The sequence below is a fragment of the Aspergillus heteromorphus genome (genome assembly GCF_003184545.1).
Source record: "Aspergillus heteromorphus CBS 117.55 chromosome Unknown BO70scaffold_3, whole genome shotgun sequence".
In the NCBI taxonomy this organism is placed as follows: Eukaryota; Fungi; Ascomycota; class Eurotiomycetes; order Eurotiales; family Aspergillaceae; genus Aspergillus; species Aspergillus heteromorphus.
The window spans coordinates 518,127-532,627 of NW_020290408.1; the positions used below are offsets into that span (position 1 = coordinate 518,127).

Here is a 14,501-nt window from a genome sequence, read left to right on the forward strand (position 1 = left end):
GGAGGTGGTGGTGGTGGTGGTGGTGAAGCGAATGTCCACTGATAACGATGCGAGGGATGGCGTCTTCTTCTCCACGGGGCACGCCATTGTCGGACCCACCCGTGCCTGGGCCATCCGAGGTATCTAGCTAGCTATCTAGGCATTGTGAGTCGGAATAAATGCGGAATCAAATCACGGAGATAGACAGAGACACAATCATGTATGCTGGTGTAGTTTGATGAATTCAACATACCACACAAGACACATAGACAAACAAACTAACAGTGCTAGAACTTAGGGACTCGGTATGGAATGCACCTGGGGACTTCCTCTGGCTCACCACACTTCAATGGACATTTCCGCCCATCGCCCATCGCCCAAGGTTGACAAACTGGCCAAAGTAAAAGCAAAAAAAAAAAAAAAAAAAAAACACCACACCAGACCAAAAAGTCGCTCAAAGAAAAATCTGCCACCCTCCGACGTCCCCAAGCTCCCTTTATACCCAACTGCTCCTCCCCCTTTAAATAGTAAATACCACCCTCACCACACCCATCTTCTGTACACGGAGTTATTCCTCCGAAAATGAAGCCAGACCCTGATCCATTCCCACGGCTGCCCAGTGCCAGCACAGCCAATTCCAGGCCCCCTCCTCACTAGCGCCAGCCTAACAGCAGCCCCTCCGAGTATTCCCCCGAGCCCCTCTCCGGGCCACTCACACCAGCAGAAGGACCGGGGTTCGCGTCGGGGCCGATCGATCGCCAACATGCCCCTGCTCTCTGACGCGTTGTCGCAGTGCAGTGAGATAAATTGGCCGGTGCCCCTCCATCCCCTTCCTTCTACAAATCCAACAATTGTCGACAATTATTGGATTGTGCTGCGTGCAAACCATAACCATGGCGTGGCCGAACAAGAACAAGGATATGCTCTACCGCCGGGTCGGGAACTCGGGTCTGCATGTTTCGGCGCTGGGGTTGGGGGGATGGTTGACGTGAGTACTTTCCAGCTGTCAAGTGGTCGGTCAGATGTGTACGGAATAACAGCTCACATCATCTTTTGTTGGATAGATTCGGAGGCCACGTGGAAAACGGTACGACTTGTCGCCAACACACAACTACAAGCCATAACTAACCATCGCAGAAATCACCTTCAACTGCATGAAACAAGCCTACGACCTCGGAATCAACTTCTTCGACACCGCCGAGAGCTACGCGGGCGGTCAATCGGAGATCGTGATGGGACAAGCGATCAAGAAGTTCGGCTGGGCGCGCAGCGACCTGGTCATCACCACCAAGGTTGGCAACCCGCCTATTCCTTTCTCTCCCTACATCTTTACATCGTTACCAGCAAAGAGACCATCGCAACTAACCCTCGCAGCTAAACTGGGGTCTCGCGAACGGCGAGATCCTAATCAACAACCACGGGCTCTCGCGCAAACACATCGTCGAAGGCACACGAGCCTCGCTGTCGCGACTACAACTCGAATACGTCGACATCATCTACGCGCACCGGCCGGACCGTCTCACGCCCATGGAGGAGACGGTGCGGGCGTTCAACCACGTCATCGAGAAGGGGTGGGCGTTCTACTGGGGCACGTCGGAGTGGTCTGCGGACGAGATCACGGAGGCGTGCGGGATCGCGAAGACGCTGGGTCTGATTGCGCCCATCGTCGAGCAGCCGCTGTACAACATGCTGGATCGCGAGAAGGTCGAGGGCCAGTACCAGCGGCTGTACACGCGGTGCGGGATCGGGTTGACCACGTTCTCGCCCTTGAAGATGGGGCTGCTCAGCGGGAAGTATAATGATGCGACGACGCAGCCGCCGCCCGGGTCGCGGTTCGCGGAGAGTCAGGATCGGTTTGCCAGTAGCGTGCGCGGCGATTGGGAGAATGAGCAGTGGGCGGGGAATATTAGGAAGATTAGAGGGTTGTCGGTATGTTATTTTCCCTCCCTTCTTGGTCGTCGTGATGACGGTTAAAGTGGGAACATGTCTTGGATGGAAAGCTAATGGGGTTCTTTCATACAGACCATCGCGGAGAAGTTGGGAGTCAAGCTCTCGCAGCTCGCGCTGGCGTGGTGCCTGAAGAACGAGAACGTGTCGGCGGTGATCACCGGAGCGTCGAGGCCGGAGCAGGTCGTGGATAACGTGGAGAGCTTGAAGCTGCTCCCGAAGCTGACGCCGGAGGTGATGGCTGAGATTGATGAGTATCTCCAGAACAAGCCGGGGCAGGATCCTGCGAGACAGGATTAGAGTGTGTACTGTGGACGAGCAAAATAGACATAATGAATGATGCTTAGCAACTGTATTCGGCTGAATTGAAGGAGGAGGGAACGATGGGGCAGGGCACGCCTGGCGTTAATTGCCTCGATATACAGGCATGCAAGCGAAGCCTCGAAAATCAGGACGCGGGCACGTGGCCGGTATAAACCCCCCCCTCTTTTTCCCCTCCGCATTCTTTCTTCCTCTTCTTCCCCGCTCCGCTTATGACATCACCCCCCCCCCCCCCCCCTCGGCGCAACGCAGCGCAACGCATCAACAATGGCAAGTCAACGCCCTCGGAGCCAACAACTCGATATCCTGGTTCGTGAGCAAACACCATCCGTCATCTCCATACGCAACCCCAACGCAAAGAAACAAAGACAGAGACAAACACAATCCCAATGCCCAGCACCTGCCCGAGCCCATGCCCATGCCCATGCCCATCCCCAAGCCAAAATCCAAATCCACATCCAACTCAAAGGCAATGCCCCCTCCTCACCCTCCCCCCAGAGCTGCACCTCCTGATCGCGCAATCCCTCCCCCTCCTCCCGACCCTCTACCACCTCAGACAAACAAACCACTACTTCCACACCCTCCTCCCACCCCCAACACACACCGAACTCCTCGCCGCCGAAACGAGCCCCTTCGCGATCGCCCACAACCTCTACGCCTGCCGGTACTGTCTGCGACTGCGACCAGGACACACCTTCGCGGACCGGATGCTCCGACACGGACGGGGCCGATACGGCCGGAAGCAAGGGAATCGGTTCTGTCTGGAGTGTGGGGTGAAGCCGCGCGAGGGGGGCTCTGAGGCGCGGTATGCGCTGGGGGACCTGGTGAGGGTTGGGGGCGTGCAGTTTGTCTTTTGCGGGTGGTGTGGGGGGTTGGGGGAGGCGAGGAGAGTTGTAGGGGCGACGGACGGGGACGGCGAGATGGTGGTTTGTGGGGGTGCAGGGGGGTTGTGGTTTGGAGGAGGTGGGGAAGGGGGGACGGGGAATGGAAATATCCTTCTGTTTCTGGGTTGGTTGAATGAATGAGCTCGGTTGATGCCGAGGCTGTTGGCTTTTTTTTTTTTCATTTTTATAAACATCCCTTCATAAGGCCGACAACCTCGATGTTTTCGAGCTGGATGTCTCGGTCCAGACCGAAGAAAAGGTCGATGAGTCCGACTCCCTGAAGGTCTCGATTGAGATCAGTTGAATGGGGGCGGGATCCCCTTCGCCCAGACGAGCCCAGGAACGGCAAATCGCAGCGACCAGCATGTCTTGATCCGCCGTGTCTATCTCGTCCGTCTGTCCAACGCCATACGATATCTTATATCCGGTATGATCTACCCCCCCCCGGGACCATGCTCGCAGCCCTCCCCTCCACCGACCCCCTGACCACAATCCCATTCCTGCGATACCGCGTCACGTACATATCGTGCACTGTTCCCGCGGGCGCCACCAAATCCAGGATACCGAACTGCACGAGTTCCTCGGGCGTCTCATCATCGAACTGATTCGCAGGGTCCAGCGCCATTTCCCACTCTACCGTATTCCATCCCGCTCTCCTCCAACGCATAAGCCACCAGATCCTGATACGTCGGTTCTCGGTGCACTCCGATTCCAAATATACCCGGCCGCCGCAGAGAGCACGCCGATGAGTGAAAGGCCCAGCAGAACTGAGATCTCGTATGCGTGGCCGCTGTACTTTATGGCGGTGATGCATTCGATGAGCAGAGAGACGGCGGCGGTGCAGATGGCTCTGTGACATGTCAGCTGTGAGCATGAGCAGGAGATGGGGGAGGGATGGTTGATGATGTCTTACGGGTCACGAAGTAGACTGACTGCCCCGGTGAGGATCTCGACCGTCTGGTCGAATTTATCGTATACCCGATACGGTGTCTGAGATAGGGGGATAGGGATAGGGTGTTGCTGCGGGAGGATGTCGATGTGGGTACTGAGTTCTGCGGCGCCGTGGACGGTGATCTGGTCGGTGGGGATGTCGGGTTTTGCTGTGTTGGAGAAGGCATGTGCGGCGTCGAGTGCTGCGAGGAAGAGGATCAAGGGCTGGAGTGCTTGGGTGGTGGTTTTGCGGTTCAGGGGTGGAGGAGGATGGGTGGTGCTATATGAAACACAGAATGACGTTAGCTTAGCACCGATGGGATCGATTGAAGATGAGAAGAAGATTTACCTCGGATGCTGGAAATGCTGATACCTCGATCGCAGCAGCGACACGAGTAAGCCTATGGTGACAGCGATATACTCGAGGAGCTGGAAGAGCCAACTCCTGTATATGAGCGACATCAGATTCAGGTGAGAGATGCCGGATCCCGGCTTACGAGTGGCGCGGGCATCTCTCATCAATCTCGGTGCTTCCTCTTTCAGGACGGATAGGCGCTTGTTCCTGACGATGAGCGCAGTCGAGTCGTCGTCTTCTGGATAAGCGCCGATGATCTTCATTACTGGATCCATAGCTGCTGGATATCAGCCGTTGGATAGCAAGTTTGAAGATGGTGAGGTGGTTTGTCCGACGACGGCACTCTCTGATGGGTGAAACATTTTTGAGGTTGCCATGATACCACTGTAGCCTAACTAAGTGAATGGGTGGTTTTCATTGTAAGTGAATGATATGGTATAGTATCTAAGGATTTGACTCGGTGTCTACCATGCCATGCCAAGATTGTATATCTGTGACGGGCGTTCATGAAATGTTATTTACCATTCACAAGCAGAATAAGCCCTGTTAAATATGCACCAGACAGCTACTTCAATACTACTCTAAAAATAAAAATGAAGCCCAACATTATCTTTCCCACCCATCACTCGAAGACATATAAACAAGCATCAGTAACACACACTCACAGCCCGCGGATATAAGTTCCCGGGGGGGGGGGGGGGGGGGGGCCAAGAAGCCGCTCCTCCATCCTCCATTTTACAGGGTGGAACAATTTATATAGAACCCAAAGCATAGAGCAAGAGCAAGTCTTAAATAAAAACTCCACCAATCCCTAATCATCAAGATACACCCTCCAAAGTGACCTCGAGAGAAGGCAGAATAGAGTGCTGACCTCCCCGCGTCAAGATCGCCGGGGCAGCTCGGCGCGACCGGTCCAACACCCGAAGCCCCAATCAGACCCCCCGCCGCCTCTTAGTCGGGATGGCGCCATATCAACATACTTATCAACCGTGGACGACAATGCCAAATCGAAAGTAGATCATACTTTCAATCTCCATCCATGCATGTGCCATCCATCCCCTGTACCCAGGTATAGTATCTATCAACTCTATCCAAATTCCCACCAGACGGATCATCCATCCCCCACCCTCATCCTGAAAAATATCCCCGAGTCCCCACCTAAACAAGGCAAAGATCACCGCACCACACCCTGCCAAAAAAAAAAAAAGCAAACATGCAGACAGGATGGATGGGATGAGATGCAGGTAGATACTAGGTAACTAGCTGGTTCCACCGCAGAACCACGAACATGACAAACCAAGATGAAACGACCCTTCGATCGCCTTCGATCGCCATCGAATTGCAAAAAAAGCTTATACTCCGCTCCGCCGCCGCCGCCGTCGCCGGGGTCCACCGCTATTTCTGCCGATTTGTCATCGGGGGGAGAGTCTTAGGAATCAACCACGGCCAGCAGCAGAGCAGGAGCAGAAGTGCAGTGCAGTGCAGCATGCCTGGCATAGTGGGCGGTGGAGTGGGGTGTGTGTGTGGTTCTAGGTTCTAATCCCTTCGATGGGGTGCATTATTGGATGACAGTGAGTGAGTGAAGTGAAGTGACACTTTACATTTGACGTTGCCAGGTTATAAAGAAAGGCTGGGGTCCCCTTGAATCACTCACTCCTCTTAACTCAACTCAATCCAATTCAACCCAGCTCAACTCACATAGTTAACAGACCCTTCTGCCCTGTCCTTCCCCTCCCATTTTCTTTTCTTCTTCCTCTTATCCACTTCCACTTCCACTCCTATTCTCTAAGTTCCTCCTCTTCCTCCTAAAACCAATCCCTCCCCAACAACACATCACATCCCAACCGCCAAAATGACCACCATCGGAACCATCTGGACCTATCCCAACAACCCCCGGGTTATGAAGGTGCGTCTGCTCCGACCTCAATCCAACCCCCCCCAATTGTCCCCCAAATCTATCCCCCAAATCTATCCCCCAAATCTAACCCCCCAATCTATCCCCAAATACCTCCCCAACCCCCCCCTTCAACCAGCCCACCACACACCACACACCACACCACAAACCACAAACCACACCAACCAACCAACCAACTAACCCAAAAAAAACAACCCCCCAGACCCAAGCAGCAGCCAACCTCAACAACCTCAAACTCGAATACCCCGCGTTCGAAATGCGCGTCACAAACCAAACCCCGGCCTTCCTCAGCAAATTCCCTCTCGGAAAAGTCCCCGCGTTCGAAGCCACCGACGGCACCCTGCTGGTCGAATCCGACGCCATCACGCAATACGTCGCGGAGAGCGGTCCGGCCGCGGCCCAGCTGCTCGGAACAGCCGCCGCGGAACGCGCCACCATCAGACAGTGGATCTGCTACGCGGAGGCCGAGATCCTGGGGCATTTGATTCCGTTGATCCTGTGGCGGGTGGGCTTCAAGGCGTACGAGGAGGCGGTCGAGAAGCTCGCGTTGGAGAAGTTGGGGCGCAGTCTGGGGTATCTGGACAAGCACTTGGCGGGGAAGACCTGGGTGGCGGGGACGGAGAAGTTGAGCTTGGCGGATATCTCGGTGGCGAGTGCTCTGGTCTGGGGGTTCTCCATGGTTGTTGATGCTGAGATGCGCAGGAGCTATCCCAATGTGATCGCCTGGTACGAGCGGACCATCGAGAGCGACGGGGTCAGGGAGGCCCTCGGCCCAAGAACTACATCGAGAAGAGGAAGGAGGGCGGCAACTAGACTTCTCACTCATGACTGCCTATAACCGAATGAAGAATCAATGCATTCATTGGCATGCTAACAATATAAACCCCCGTGGATCCGGCCACGACCGACTGGTATCAATGTACAATTAGGATATGAGACAGCGTAAAGATAGACCCTTACAAACGGGCCCGCTCCTCCTGCCGCCGCATCGATCGGGCAATGTTGCGACTCGCCCAGTCTGCGATCGCCATGTTCGTGATCATCGGGTTGACGCCGCTGGCGCTGGGGAACACCGACGCGTCCACGACGTACAGGCCCTGCGTCCCCCAGACCCCGCAATCCGAATCCACCACGCTCGTCTTCGGCGACTTGCCCATGCGGCACGTCCCCATCTGGTGCGCGCTAGCGAACATCGTCCGCTCTGGGTTCAATGGACGCTTGTGCCGCAGCTCCGCGATCCACGCCTGGAGTCCCGCGTTGTTGACCCCTTCCGCATCCTCCGCGTCCGAGGCCGACGACCGGATAAACGGAGGAATCTCGCGCGACGTGGTATGAATCTCCCGGGCGCCGGACACAAACATGATCTTGGCGCTGGCGGCGAGAGCCTCAACGATGTGCTTACGGTCGAAGGGGGACACCGTGTAGGCGATGCGGCATCGTCCGTCGACCGGATCGGGGTACACTCGCCCGGTATCACGGTCCCGGGCCAACATGATGAGACCGGCCATGCGCGTCAGCTTGTGCGCCCACAGCTTGAAGTCTAGGCCATCGCGCCACGGGAACAGCGGCAGGAAGGCAGCCGGAAGCATGGACAGAGCCTCGATCTTGGCCCCGTGGCCGTGGCCGTCCAGGTTCTCGAACTCGTTGACGACGGATGTCAAGGCGGCGCCTTCCCAGGGGCGGGTCTTGTGGTCGAACACCGCGGCGGCAATGGCCACTGATCGAGTTAGCTGGCTGCAAACAACACGACAAACATGACTTACCTGGATGCAGATGCAGATGGCGGCCGATGTGGGGATTCCGCAGCCCGCTGCGAAGAAGCAGCAGAGGGCTCTGCAGCGTACCGCAGGACACGACGACCTGCTGAGCCTTGATGATCACCTTCCGCTTCACCGCTCCCAGGCCGGTCTCGCCCAGGTAAGAGTCTCGAGACGTCCACGTTCCCTCCACGCCCGACGCCGCTTTGCCGCCCTCTGTCTCGGCGAATATAACCCTGTCGGCACGGAAGCCCTCCATGAAGACCGCGCCCGCCGTGGCCGCATCGGCCAGAAACGTCTCCGTGGGGCCTTTCTTGCCGGCCGAGTGGCAGCCCAATGTACAATAGCCACAGTAGTGTTCATTGCCCCCCGTGTTTTGCGGGACGGCCTTCGCCGCGTATCCCAACCGCCGAGATCCTTCGAGCAGCATGCGATTCCCTTTGTTGTGCTTGATATGCTCGCTGCTCACGCCCATCCGCTCCGAGACGCGGTCCAGGGACCGTTGGAATTCCATCGTCGTAAAGAAGGGCAAGCCGCTGTTGGCCCATTCCTCCCGCACGAATCGTTGGGGCTGCAGGGACGCGGACCAGTTGATGGTACCGCCGCCACCCCAGGTCGACCCTGCCAGAACGGCCATGCAGCCGTCATCGGTGGACACCGCGCCACCTGCTTCGAACATGTTGATAAACCCCTCGTTGGCATTCATGGGGAACTGGTTTGACGCGTAGTGATACGACTTGTCCACCACCAGGACCTTGTGGCCGGCTTCGGCGAGATTCTTCGCGGCCACACTGCCGCCGCAGCCGCTGCCGATGATGACGACGTCAGTCTCGATGATCTCCGTTTCCTCGGCGGGAGGGAGTTGGACGAAGGAGAACTTGAAGCCATCGGCTGGCTTGCCGTGGACGGGCACCCGTGGGAAACCGAGGACGGGACACAGCGTGGGGCTATTTGTCACCCATGTTCGTTTGAAGAGGCCCGAGAGAGCCCGGTACACCGCGCGCATCGGCCTCAGGCGTGAAGTCTCCCACCCGCGGAATATTCTCTCTCGCATGTAGATAGGTTGGTCTTGAATCAGAGTGACCGATCCAGTCAGAAGAAGTGAGCCGGCTCGGGAACTGCTGGCAGTTAGCTTCGCTGCCTGCAGGACGAGGCGGCTGCTGAGGGGGGGTGACCTACTTGAGAGCCGTCAAGACAGAGCTCAAGCCATATCTGCCCTCCTCGGGGACGAAGTCGGAGAAGACACGCTGAAGGGCTTCGCGGAAGTGCGGGTTGGACGAGGCGTCCTCCTCCAGATACTGGATCGCGATGGTGGTCGCATCTGAGCCAGGGCCGGACGCGCTCCTGGCCAAGGTGGAGATATTCCTGTTCAACTCAGAATGCGGGATCACCTTGGTTGAGGCGGACTTGTAGGCGGTAGGGCCGCGGATGGAGGGGATGACCGTATCGGCCAGGGCCATGAGAGTCACCCATTGGTGACCGGTGAAGATGGGGGTGGAGGAGACGGGGGGGAGAGGCACGTCCAAGGGCACGTAAGCCATGGCAGTTGATGGCTGCACTAAGGATAGGTATTGTCAAACAAGTGCGGATGGGCTTAACGATAGCTATAAGTAGAAGGGCATGCAGAGATAGATCATGGCTATGGCGGATCGAGGAGAAGAAGCGGTGGAGGAGGCAGTGCCATGCGTGAAGAACAGTGGATGCGCCTGCCCCTTCCCGGACCAGCAGATCAGCATGGCTTGCGAGAAGCGGGGAAGCTGCTACTGACTGGGAAATAAGGAAACCACACCAATGGTTGCATGGCAGGCACGGTTGACTCCATTTTGGGGCGGTCGAGGCTCCCGCGGCGAACCATGAAAGCTGAAGCCGGATGCAGAGAGTGGACCGAGCCGACGATCATGCAGTGCGGACCCGCCGAGGCAAAAAAGGAGTCCATGTGAAACGGATGGATATTGATCGGTTGCTTCTTCCTTTATTGTCAGTCACCTTGTCAGTCACCTCACTATCGCCCACCCACCCCCCAAACTCTTCTTTCGCCGCCTGGTTGTATATCAGCCCGTGCTTCCAATGACTTCAATCCTGATACCCTCCTCCTATGTATCCATCCATGTACTTGCCTTGCCATTTTGGGAACTATAGCTAGGTCCAGATGAGCAGGAGGTTTCCGGGTCTTAAGGGTGGGGGGTGGAGCAGAGTGTGTGTGTCTGCCTCCTTGATATTGACACTAAGTTACTAGTTAGTAGTTAAGCTGGTGGTGAAACTCCCGGAATGCTGGCTCCGGAGCTCCGGCCCGTGACCGTCGCGACCGTTGCGACCGCCGCGGCTGCTGGCGCCGTCGCATTGCGCGCTCCTCCCTCCTCCCTCATCCAGTGTTTCGCCCGATGAGATGACGGTCCGAGGACTCGACCTGACCTGATCAATCCGGTCGCTGTCGACCTGGAGCTTTCACACCCATCCTCGATTGCCCGGCCACAATCGCGACCGAAACAACCCAGCATGGCGGGTGAACCAGGCCAGTCGGGCCCACCCAACCGCGATCCCAAGTGCACCCTCCCCCCGGAGAAGGTCTTCTCGATCCAGATAGGCACAGAGCTCTTCCGTCTCTCGGGAGCCTCTCTTGCCTCCGATGGTCAGTCGACCCAGTCGCCTCTCTGACGGACTATCACTAAACGTTCTGGAGCCCCGTCGTACTTCTCCCGCTTCTTTGAGGACCAGCTGCGCCATGGCGGGGACACGTCGAACGTTCGCACGCTCTACATCGACCGGGACCCGACGACATTCAAGGAGATCGTGAAACATCTGCAGGGTGGGTGACAACACCATGGGTTGATATATGCCGGCCAACTGTACCCAGTTGAGTTGACCATTGGATTCCGCACAGGCTACTTCATCGAGCCCAAGGACGGCTCGCAGTTCGTGAAGTTCTTCGCAGACGCGCAATTCTATCGCTGTACGCCTGCCCGCCTGCCTGCCCGCCCTGCTGAACCCACCAGCCTTCACACCACCCGCGACTGACGTCTGACAGTGCCGCGATTAATCTCGCAGCTCTTCGAATCGGAGATCTTCGTCCAGATCGGCGACCGTGACTTCAGCATCCCGCGCGATTTCTTCTCCGGACCCGGCGACTCCCCCAACTTCTTCTCCCTGGGCTTCGCGGCCTTCTTCGCCTCCCCGATCGAAGTCTTCCCCGGACTGGACCGCCAGGGCCTCCTGCGCCCGCCAGCCATCACACCACCCACCGTGCCGAACCGCTCGGGGGCCGTCTTCGCGCAGCTCCTCCATCTCGTGCGCGGATACCCGCTGCACATCCGGAACGAAACACATCGCGCGGAGCTGCTCCGCGACTGTCGCTACTTCCACCTGCGGGGGCTCGAGCAGAAGCTCATACCGCACCACATCAGCTTCAACCCGATCCGCAAACGCGACGAGATTATCATCCGGCTCGAGGATGTGCGTCGCTCCGGGGTACACGTCGAGGAGATGCCTCGGCCCGGGGGGCCGTATCCCAGTGACCTATCCGCCGCGGGCTGGGTGACCTACTCGCGGCCGTTCGTCGACGACAAGAAATACGATCTCGTCGTCGAGATCGGCGACGAGAGCACGATCCTCGACCTGGCGGGCAAACGGCCATCGTTCCTGAATCTGACAAAGGCCCGCATCACCAGTCTTCTGCAGATCATCGCCAGCAAGAAGGCCGAGCAGACCAAGTCGGAGACCCCGACTGTGGTCTCGGAGGACCGCATCTGGGCGAACCTGACGGCCGACACGGACCTCACCGTGGATGGCGAGTCCACGTCTTTTCCCGACATCTTCCGGGATATCGCCAGCTCGAGGCAATCGTCGGAGGAGCCGCAGGCGAAACGGCGACGTATTGAGGAGGCGGCTATCACGAGGCCGTGGATCGTGCGGAACGGTCAGTGGCGCATCTGTCTCCAGCCGAGGCAGAATGGGGACGGGCTGGACTTTATCTTGGTGGCGGTCAAGTTGGATGTCTTTACCCAGCAGAGGGCGCGGAATCGCGCCCGCGTGTTTCTGGGTTCGTAGCCGGTCTATATCTTCTAATGCATACATGCGGTCTATACATACTGCGCGCTTTGTATCTGTACATGTCGGGATCTGTCTATGATCAATCCGAGAATCCATCCCATTCGTCTTCTTCCTCATCCTCCCGCTTCTCCTTCTGCTTTTCCTTCTGCGTCCGCTTCTCTTCCTTCGGCTTCTGCTCCTGCTTCTGTTTCTTCGCCTTCTTTGCACCCCCAGCACGCTCCACAGCCTCAACAGCGCCGTCCCTCACAAAGCCAGCCACAAAGAACCCACCCGTTCCCTGATCATCGCCAGGCCAACAGCGAAGACACCCCTCCAACTCCTCTTCGGACAGGGTAATATCCATCTTCCCAGCCATATCCCCATCCCCATCGCCAAGCACCCTCTCCTCTCTCACGCCCCGATACCCCCACTTCCTCATCCCCTCCGGCTGCTCATCGCGCCTCAGCACCCTCCACCCGCGCTCCCTCGCGACCTCAGACGCCAAAATCCGCTGCACGACGGCCTCATTCTCGAGCAAATGCACCGAGCACGTACTATACGTGACGCGGGTGGCAGCCGGGAAACCGAGCGCGTGCTCCACGATCCTCGTCTGCAGGTTCGACAACTTGACCAGCCGCTCGGCGTCCATGCCCGACACGGCGACATCGTTCTCGTCTGTCGCGGAGGGGGTCTGCACGGCTGACTCCGACTCTGACTCCGACTCCTTCTTCTTACTCTTCTTTCCCTCGTCATCGCCATGACCATCCGCTTTATTCCTCTTCCGCTTCTTCCCCGTCTGTTGGCCCGGCGTGGCAATCTCCGGGAGGATCAGCTTGGGCACGTCGTCGCGGCCCACGATGCCGCTGCCCGAACAACTCGGGTCGAGTAGGAGCCCTGTGACGCCCTCGAAGCGCTCGTCCTCTGGGTCCAGCGCCAGGAAGTCCTGGCCCGGGAGCACAGTCACCAGTGAATCTGCGCCGGCCGTGGTGACCATCTTCTGGAGGATCTTGGCGCGGACGGGCGACTGGTCCATCGAGTAGACGCGGCGCTTAACCCCTCCCTTCTCTTTCTTCTCCTTCATCATCTTCCTCTGCTTCTTTCCCTCAGCAGAAGAATCGACATCAGCAGCAGTAGCATCCACCTTAACAACCAACGACGCCATATGCGTAGTCTTATTCCCCGGCGCGGCACACCCATCCAGCAAATCCCCATCCACCCCCTCATCCCCCAGCAACAAATACGCCGGAAAACACGACGCCTTATCCTGCAAAATGACCTTCCCCTCCCTGTACGCCGCCGACGACGAAATCTCCACGCCCTGCGCGATCGCCACTAAATCCGGTACATGAGGATCAACCCACACCTTCTTACTCTCCGTACCCTTCTCCTTCCCGGTCCCCAACTCCCTCAAATCCTCCACCCTCTCAAACCCCCGAAACGTCGTATCCAGCTGCTCCTGCAGACAACTCTTCAGGTTATTAACCCTCACCCAGCGCGGATGCACCGCGCCAGCCAGCGCCGCAGCCGCCGGCCCCAAGAGGGCAAGTTTCTCCTTCCGCACGACGGACTTCAGGTCCTCGATGGTGGCGCAGCCGCGTCGGACCCGCGCTTTGGTGAATTCCCCCCGTAGGCGCGCTTTGTGTCGCTCGATCGCTTGCCGGAAGGGGTGGCTGGTTTTGGCCGCGATGCCGGATTTGGAGAGCAGGTGGTCGTGCACGAGGAGGGTTGCGAGGAGCGGGGTCAGCTGTGTGTTTGGTTTGTGCCCTGGCCTGTCCCCGGGGAGGGGGAGGGGGCCGTTAGGCGGGCTTGGTTAGTCAGTATTCGGTTTTTGGGGGGGGGGGGGTTGTTGATGGATGATGGATGAGGGATGTGGGATGAGGGCTGATGGTTGGGGCGGGCCTGGCTGTCTACCTTCGGCTCAAGCTTAAGTATCCCCGCATGCTCGATGACTTCTTTCAGCAGGAGATCCCATTTCGAGGCTTCGATGATCAGGGCGTAGACTTGCGCCGGGGAGGCTTTCAGGGTGCGCGAGTTGTAGATGCGCGATTTGAAGGAGCCGCCTGCTGCTGGGGCCGTCAGGATGGTGACAGCGTCGTAGTAGAGGGACATTTTGGCGGTGAGGGGGATGGAAGAAGAGGAGGAGGAGGAGGAGGTGGTGGTGGTGATGGTGATGGAGGGATGGGTTGGAGAAAACTTGCTGTTTGCATTGTTTGGTTGTGTGCGGAGATAGTGATAGTGATAGTGATCGAGTGGGATGGGGATGATATATGGTTGGTGCTGGGTTTGGAATTGAGTGATGGGTTGGAGATTGCTTTTGGGTATTTTTTAACTGTAGTAAAGTATATCTTTCATAAGCTTGTTTTTATTCTGCATTGCTGTGACTGTGA

At 57.6% G+C, this 14,501-nt stretch overlaps 7 protein-coding genes across 7 annotated transcripts; 4 read left to right on the forward strand and 3 right to left on the reverse strand.

Annotated features, from left to right (window-relative positions):
• Positions 1 to 754: 754 nt before the first annotated feature.
• Positions 755 to 2,235, forward strand: BO70DRAFT_377125 (putative voltage-gated K+ channel beta subunit (KCNAB)). The gene is made up of 5 exons (XM_025545172.1): positions 755 to 967; positions 1,044 to 1,066; positions 1,117 to 1,271; positions 1,354 to 1,908; positions 2,002 to 2,235. Exons 1-5 carry the CDS (start codon positions 873 to 875, stop codon positions 2,224 to 2,226), a joined length of 1,053 nt encoding a protein of 350 aa, XP_025402716.1. The 5' UTR covers positions 755 to 872; the 3' UTR covers positions 2,227 to 2,235.
• Positions 2,236 to 2,514: 279 nt separating this feature from the next.
• On the forward strand, positions 2,515 to 3,435 carry BO70DRAFT_393082 (F-box domain protein; the record flags this gene model as incomplete). Its single annotated transcript, XM_025546332.1, has 3 exons — positions 2,515 to 2,560; positions 2,746 to 3,071; positions 3,337 to 3,435. The coding sequence occupies 3 exons, from the start codon at positions 2,515 to 2,517 to the stop codon at positions 3,433 to 3,435; spliced, it is 471 nt and encodes a 156-aa protein (XP_025402717.1).
• On the reverse strand, positions 3,302 to 4,691 carry BO70DRAFT_426309 (uncharacterized protein; the record flags this gene model as incomplete). The annotated part of the gene is made up of 4 exons (XM_025547771.1): positions 3,302 to 3,787; positions 3,853 to 3,981; positions 4,045 to 4,341; positions 4,411 to 4,691. 4 exons carry the CDS (start codon positions 4,689 to 4,691, stop codon positions 3,550 to 3,552), a joined length of 945 nt encoding a protein of 314 aa, XP_025402718.1. The 3' UTR covers positions 3,302 to 3,549.
• A 1,373-nt stretch (positions 4,692 to 6,064) lies between these two features.
• Positions 6,065 to 7,481, forward strand: BO70DRAFT_130259 (glutathione S-transferase family protein). Its single transcript, XM_025538021.1, has 2 exons — positions 6,065 to 6,322; positions 6,534 to 7,481. The coding sequence occupies exons 1-2, from the start codon at positions 6,269 to 6,271 to the stop codon at positions 7,167 to 7,169; spliced, it is 690 nt and encodes a 229-aa protein (XP_025402719.1). The 5' UTR covers positions 6,065 to 6,268; the 3' UTR covers positions 7,170 to 7,481.
• On the reverse strand, positions 7,229 to 9,765 carry BO70DRAFT_130280 (long-chain fatty alcohol dehydrogenase). The gene is made up of 3 exons (XM_025538022.1): positions 9,268 to 9,765; positions 8,095 to 9,206; positions 7,229 to 8,048 (listed from the first exon to the last, which is right to left on the reverse strand). The coding sequence occupies exons 1-3, from the start codon at positions 9,627 to 9,629 to the stop codon at positions 7,288 to 7,290; spliced, it is 2,235 nt and encodes a 744-aa protein (XP_025402720.1). The 5' UTR covers positions 9,630 to 9,765; the 3' UTR covers positions 7,229 to 7,287.
• A 698-nt stretch (positions 9,766 to 10,463) lies between these two features.
• Positions 10,464 to 12,489, forward strand: BO70DRAFT_426312 (uncharacterized protein). Its single transcript, XM_025547772.1, has 4 exons — positions 10,464 to 10,717; positions 10,769 to 10,894; positions 10,970 to 11,038; positions 11,114 to 12,489. The coding sequence occupies exons 1-4, from the start codon at positions 10,585 to 10,587 to the stop codon at positions 12,130 to 12,132; spliced, it is 1,347 nt and encodes a 448-aa protein (XP_025402721.1). The 5' UTR covers positions 10,464 to 10,584; the 3' UTR covers positions 12,133 to 12,489.
• On the reverse strand, positions 12,085 to 14,371 carry BO70DRAFT_377130 (rRNA (cytosine-C5-)-methyltransferase RCM1). Its single transcript, XM_025545173.1, has 2 exons — positions 14,026 to 14,371; positions 12,085 to 13,858 (listed from the first exon to the last, which is right to left on the reverse strand). Exons 1-2 carry the CDS (start codon positions 14,221 to 14,223, stop codon positions 12,215 to 12,217), a joined length of 1,842 nt encoding a protein of 613 aa, XP_025402722.1. The 5' UTR covers positions 14,224 to 14,371; the 3' UTR covers positions 12,085 to 12,214.
• Between the last annotated feature and the right edge of the window lie 130 nt (positions 14,372 to 14,501).

Excerpts from the sequence above, each read along its gene's own strand:
- BO70DRAFT_130259 (XM_025538021.1), top strand. The coding sequence starts at position 6,269 with ATGACCACCATCGGAACCATCTGGACCTATCCCAACAACCCCCGGGTT. Across the intron at positions 6,323-6,533 it reads ACAACCCCCGGGTTATGAAG|ACCCAAGCAGCAGCCAACCT; the intron begins GTGCGTCTGCTC and ends ACAACCCCCCAG.
- BO70DRAFT_426312 (XM_025547772.1), top strand. The coding sequence starts at position 10,585 with ATGGCGGGTGAACCAGGCCAGTCGGGCCCACCCAACCGCGATCCCAAG. Across the intron at positions 10,895-10,969 it reads GATCGTGAAACATCTGCAGG|GCTACTTCATCGAGCCCAAG; the intron begins GTGGGTGACAAC and ends GATTCCGCACAG. Across the intron at positions 11,039-11,113 it reads AGACGCGCAATTCTATCGCT|TGCCGCGATTAATCTCGCAG; the intron begins GTACGCCTGCCC and ends GACGTCTGACAG.
- BO70DRAFT_377125 (XM_025545172.1), top strand. The coding sequence starts at position 873 with ATGGCGTGGCCGAACAAGAACAAGGATATGCTCTACCGCCGGGTCGGG. Across the intron at positions 968-1,043 it reads GGGTTGGGGGGATGGTTGAC|ATTCGGAGGCCACGTGGAAA; the intron begins GTGAGTACTTTC and ends TTTGTTGGATAG. Across the intron at positions 1,909-2,001 it reads GGAAGATTAGAGGGTTGTCG|ACCATCGCGGAGAAGTTGGG; the intron begins GTATGTTATTTT and ends TCTTTCATACAG.
- BO70DRAFT_377130 (XM_025545173.1), bottom strand. The coding sequence starts at position 14,223 with ATGTCCCTCTACTACGACGCTGTCACCATCCTGACGGCCCCAGCAGCA. Across the intron at positions 13,859-14,025 it reads TACTTAAGCTTGAGCCGAAG|CTGACCCCGCTCCTCGCAAC; the intron begins GTAGACAGCCAG and ends CCAAACACACAG.
- BO70DRAFT_130280 (XM_025538022.1), bottom strand. The coding sequence starts at position 9,629 with ATGGCTTACGTGCCCTTGGACGTGCCTCTCCCCCCCGTCTCCTCCACC. Across the intron at positions 9,207-9,267 it reads TCTGTCTTGACGGCTCTCAA|TTCCCGAGCCGGCTCACTTC; the intron begins GTAGGTCACCCC and ends AACTGCCAGCAG. Across the intron at positions 8,049-8,094 it reads CCATCTGCATCTGCATCCAG|TGGCCATTGCCGCCGCGGTG; the intron begins GTAAGTCATGTT and ends TAACTCGATCAG.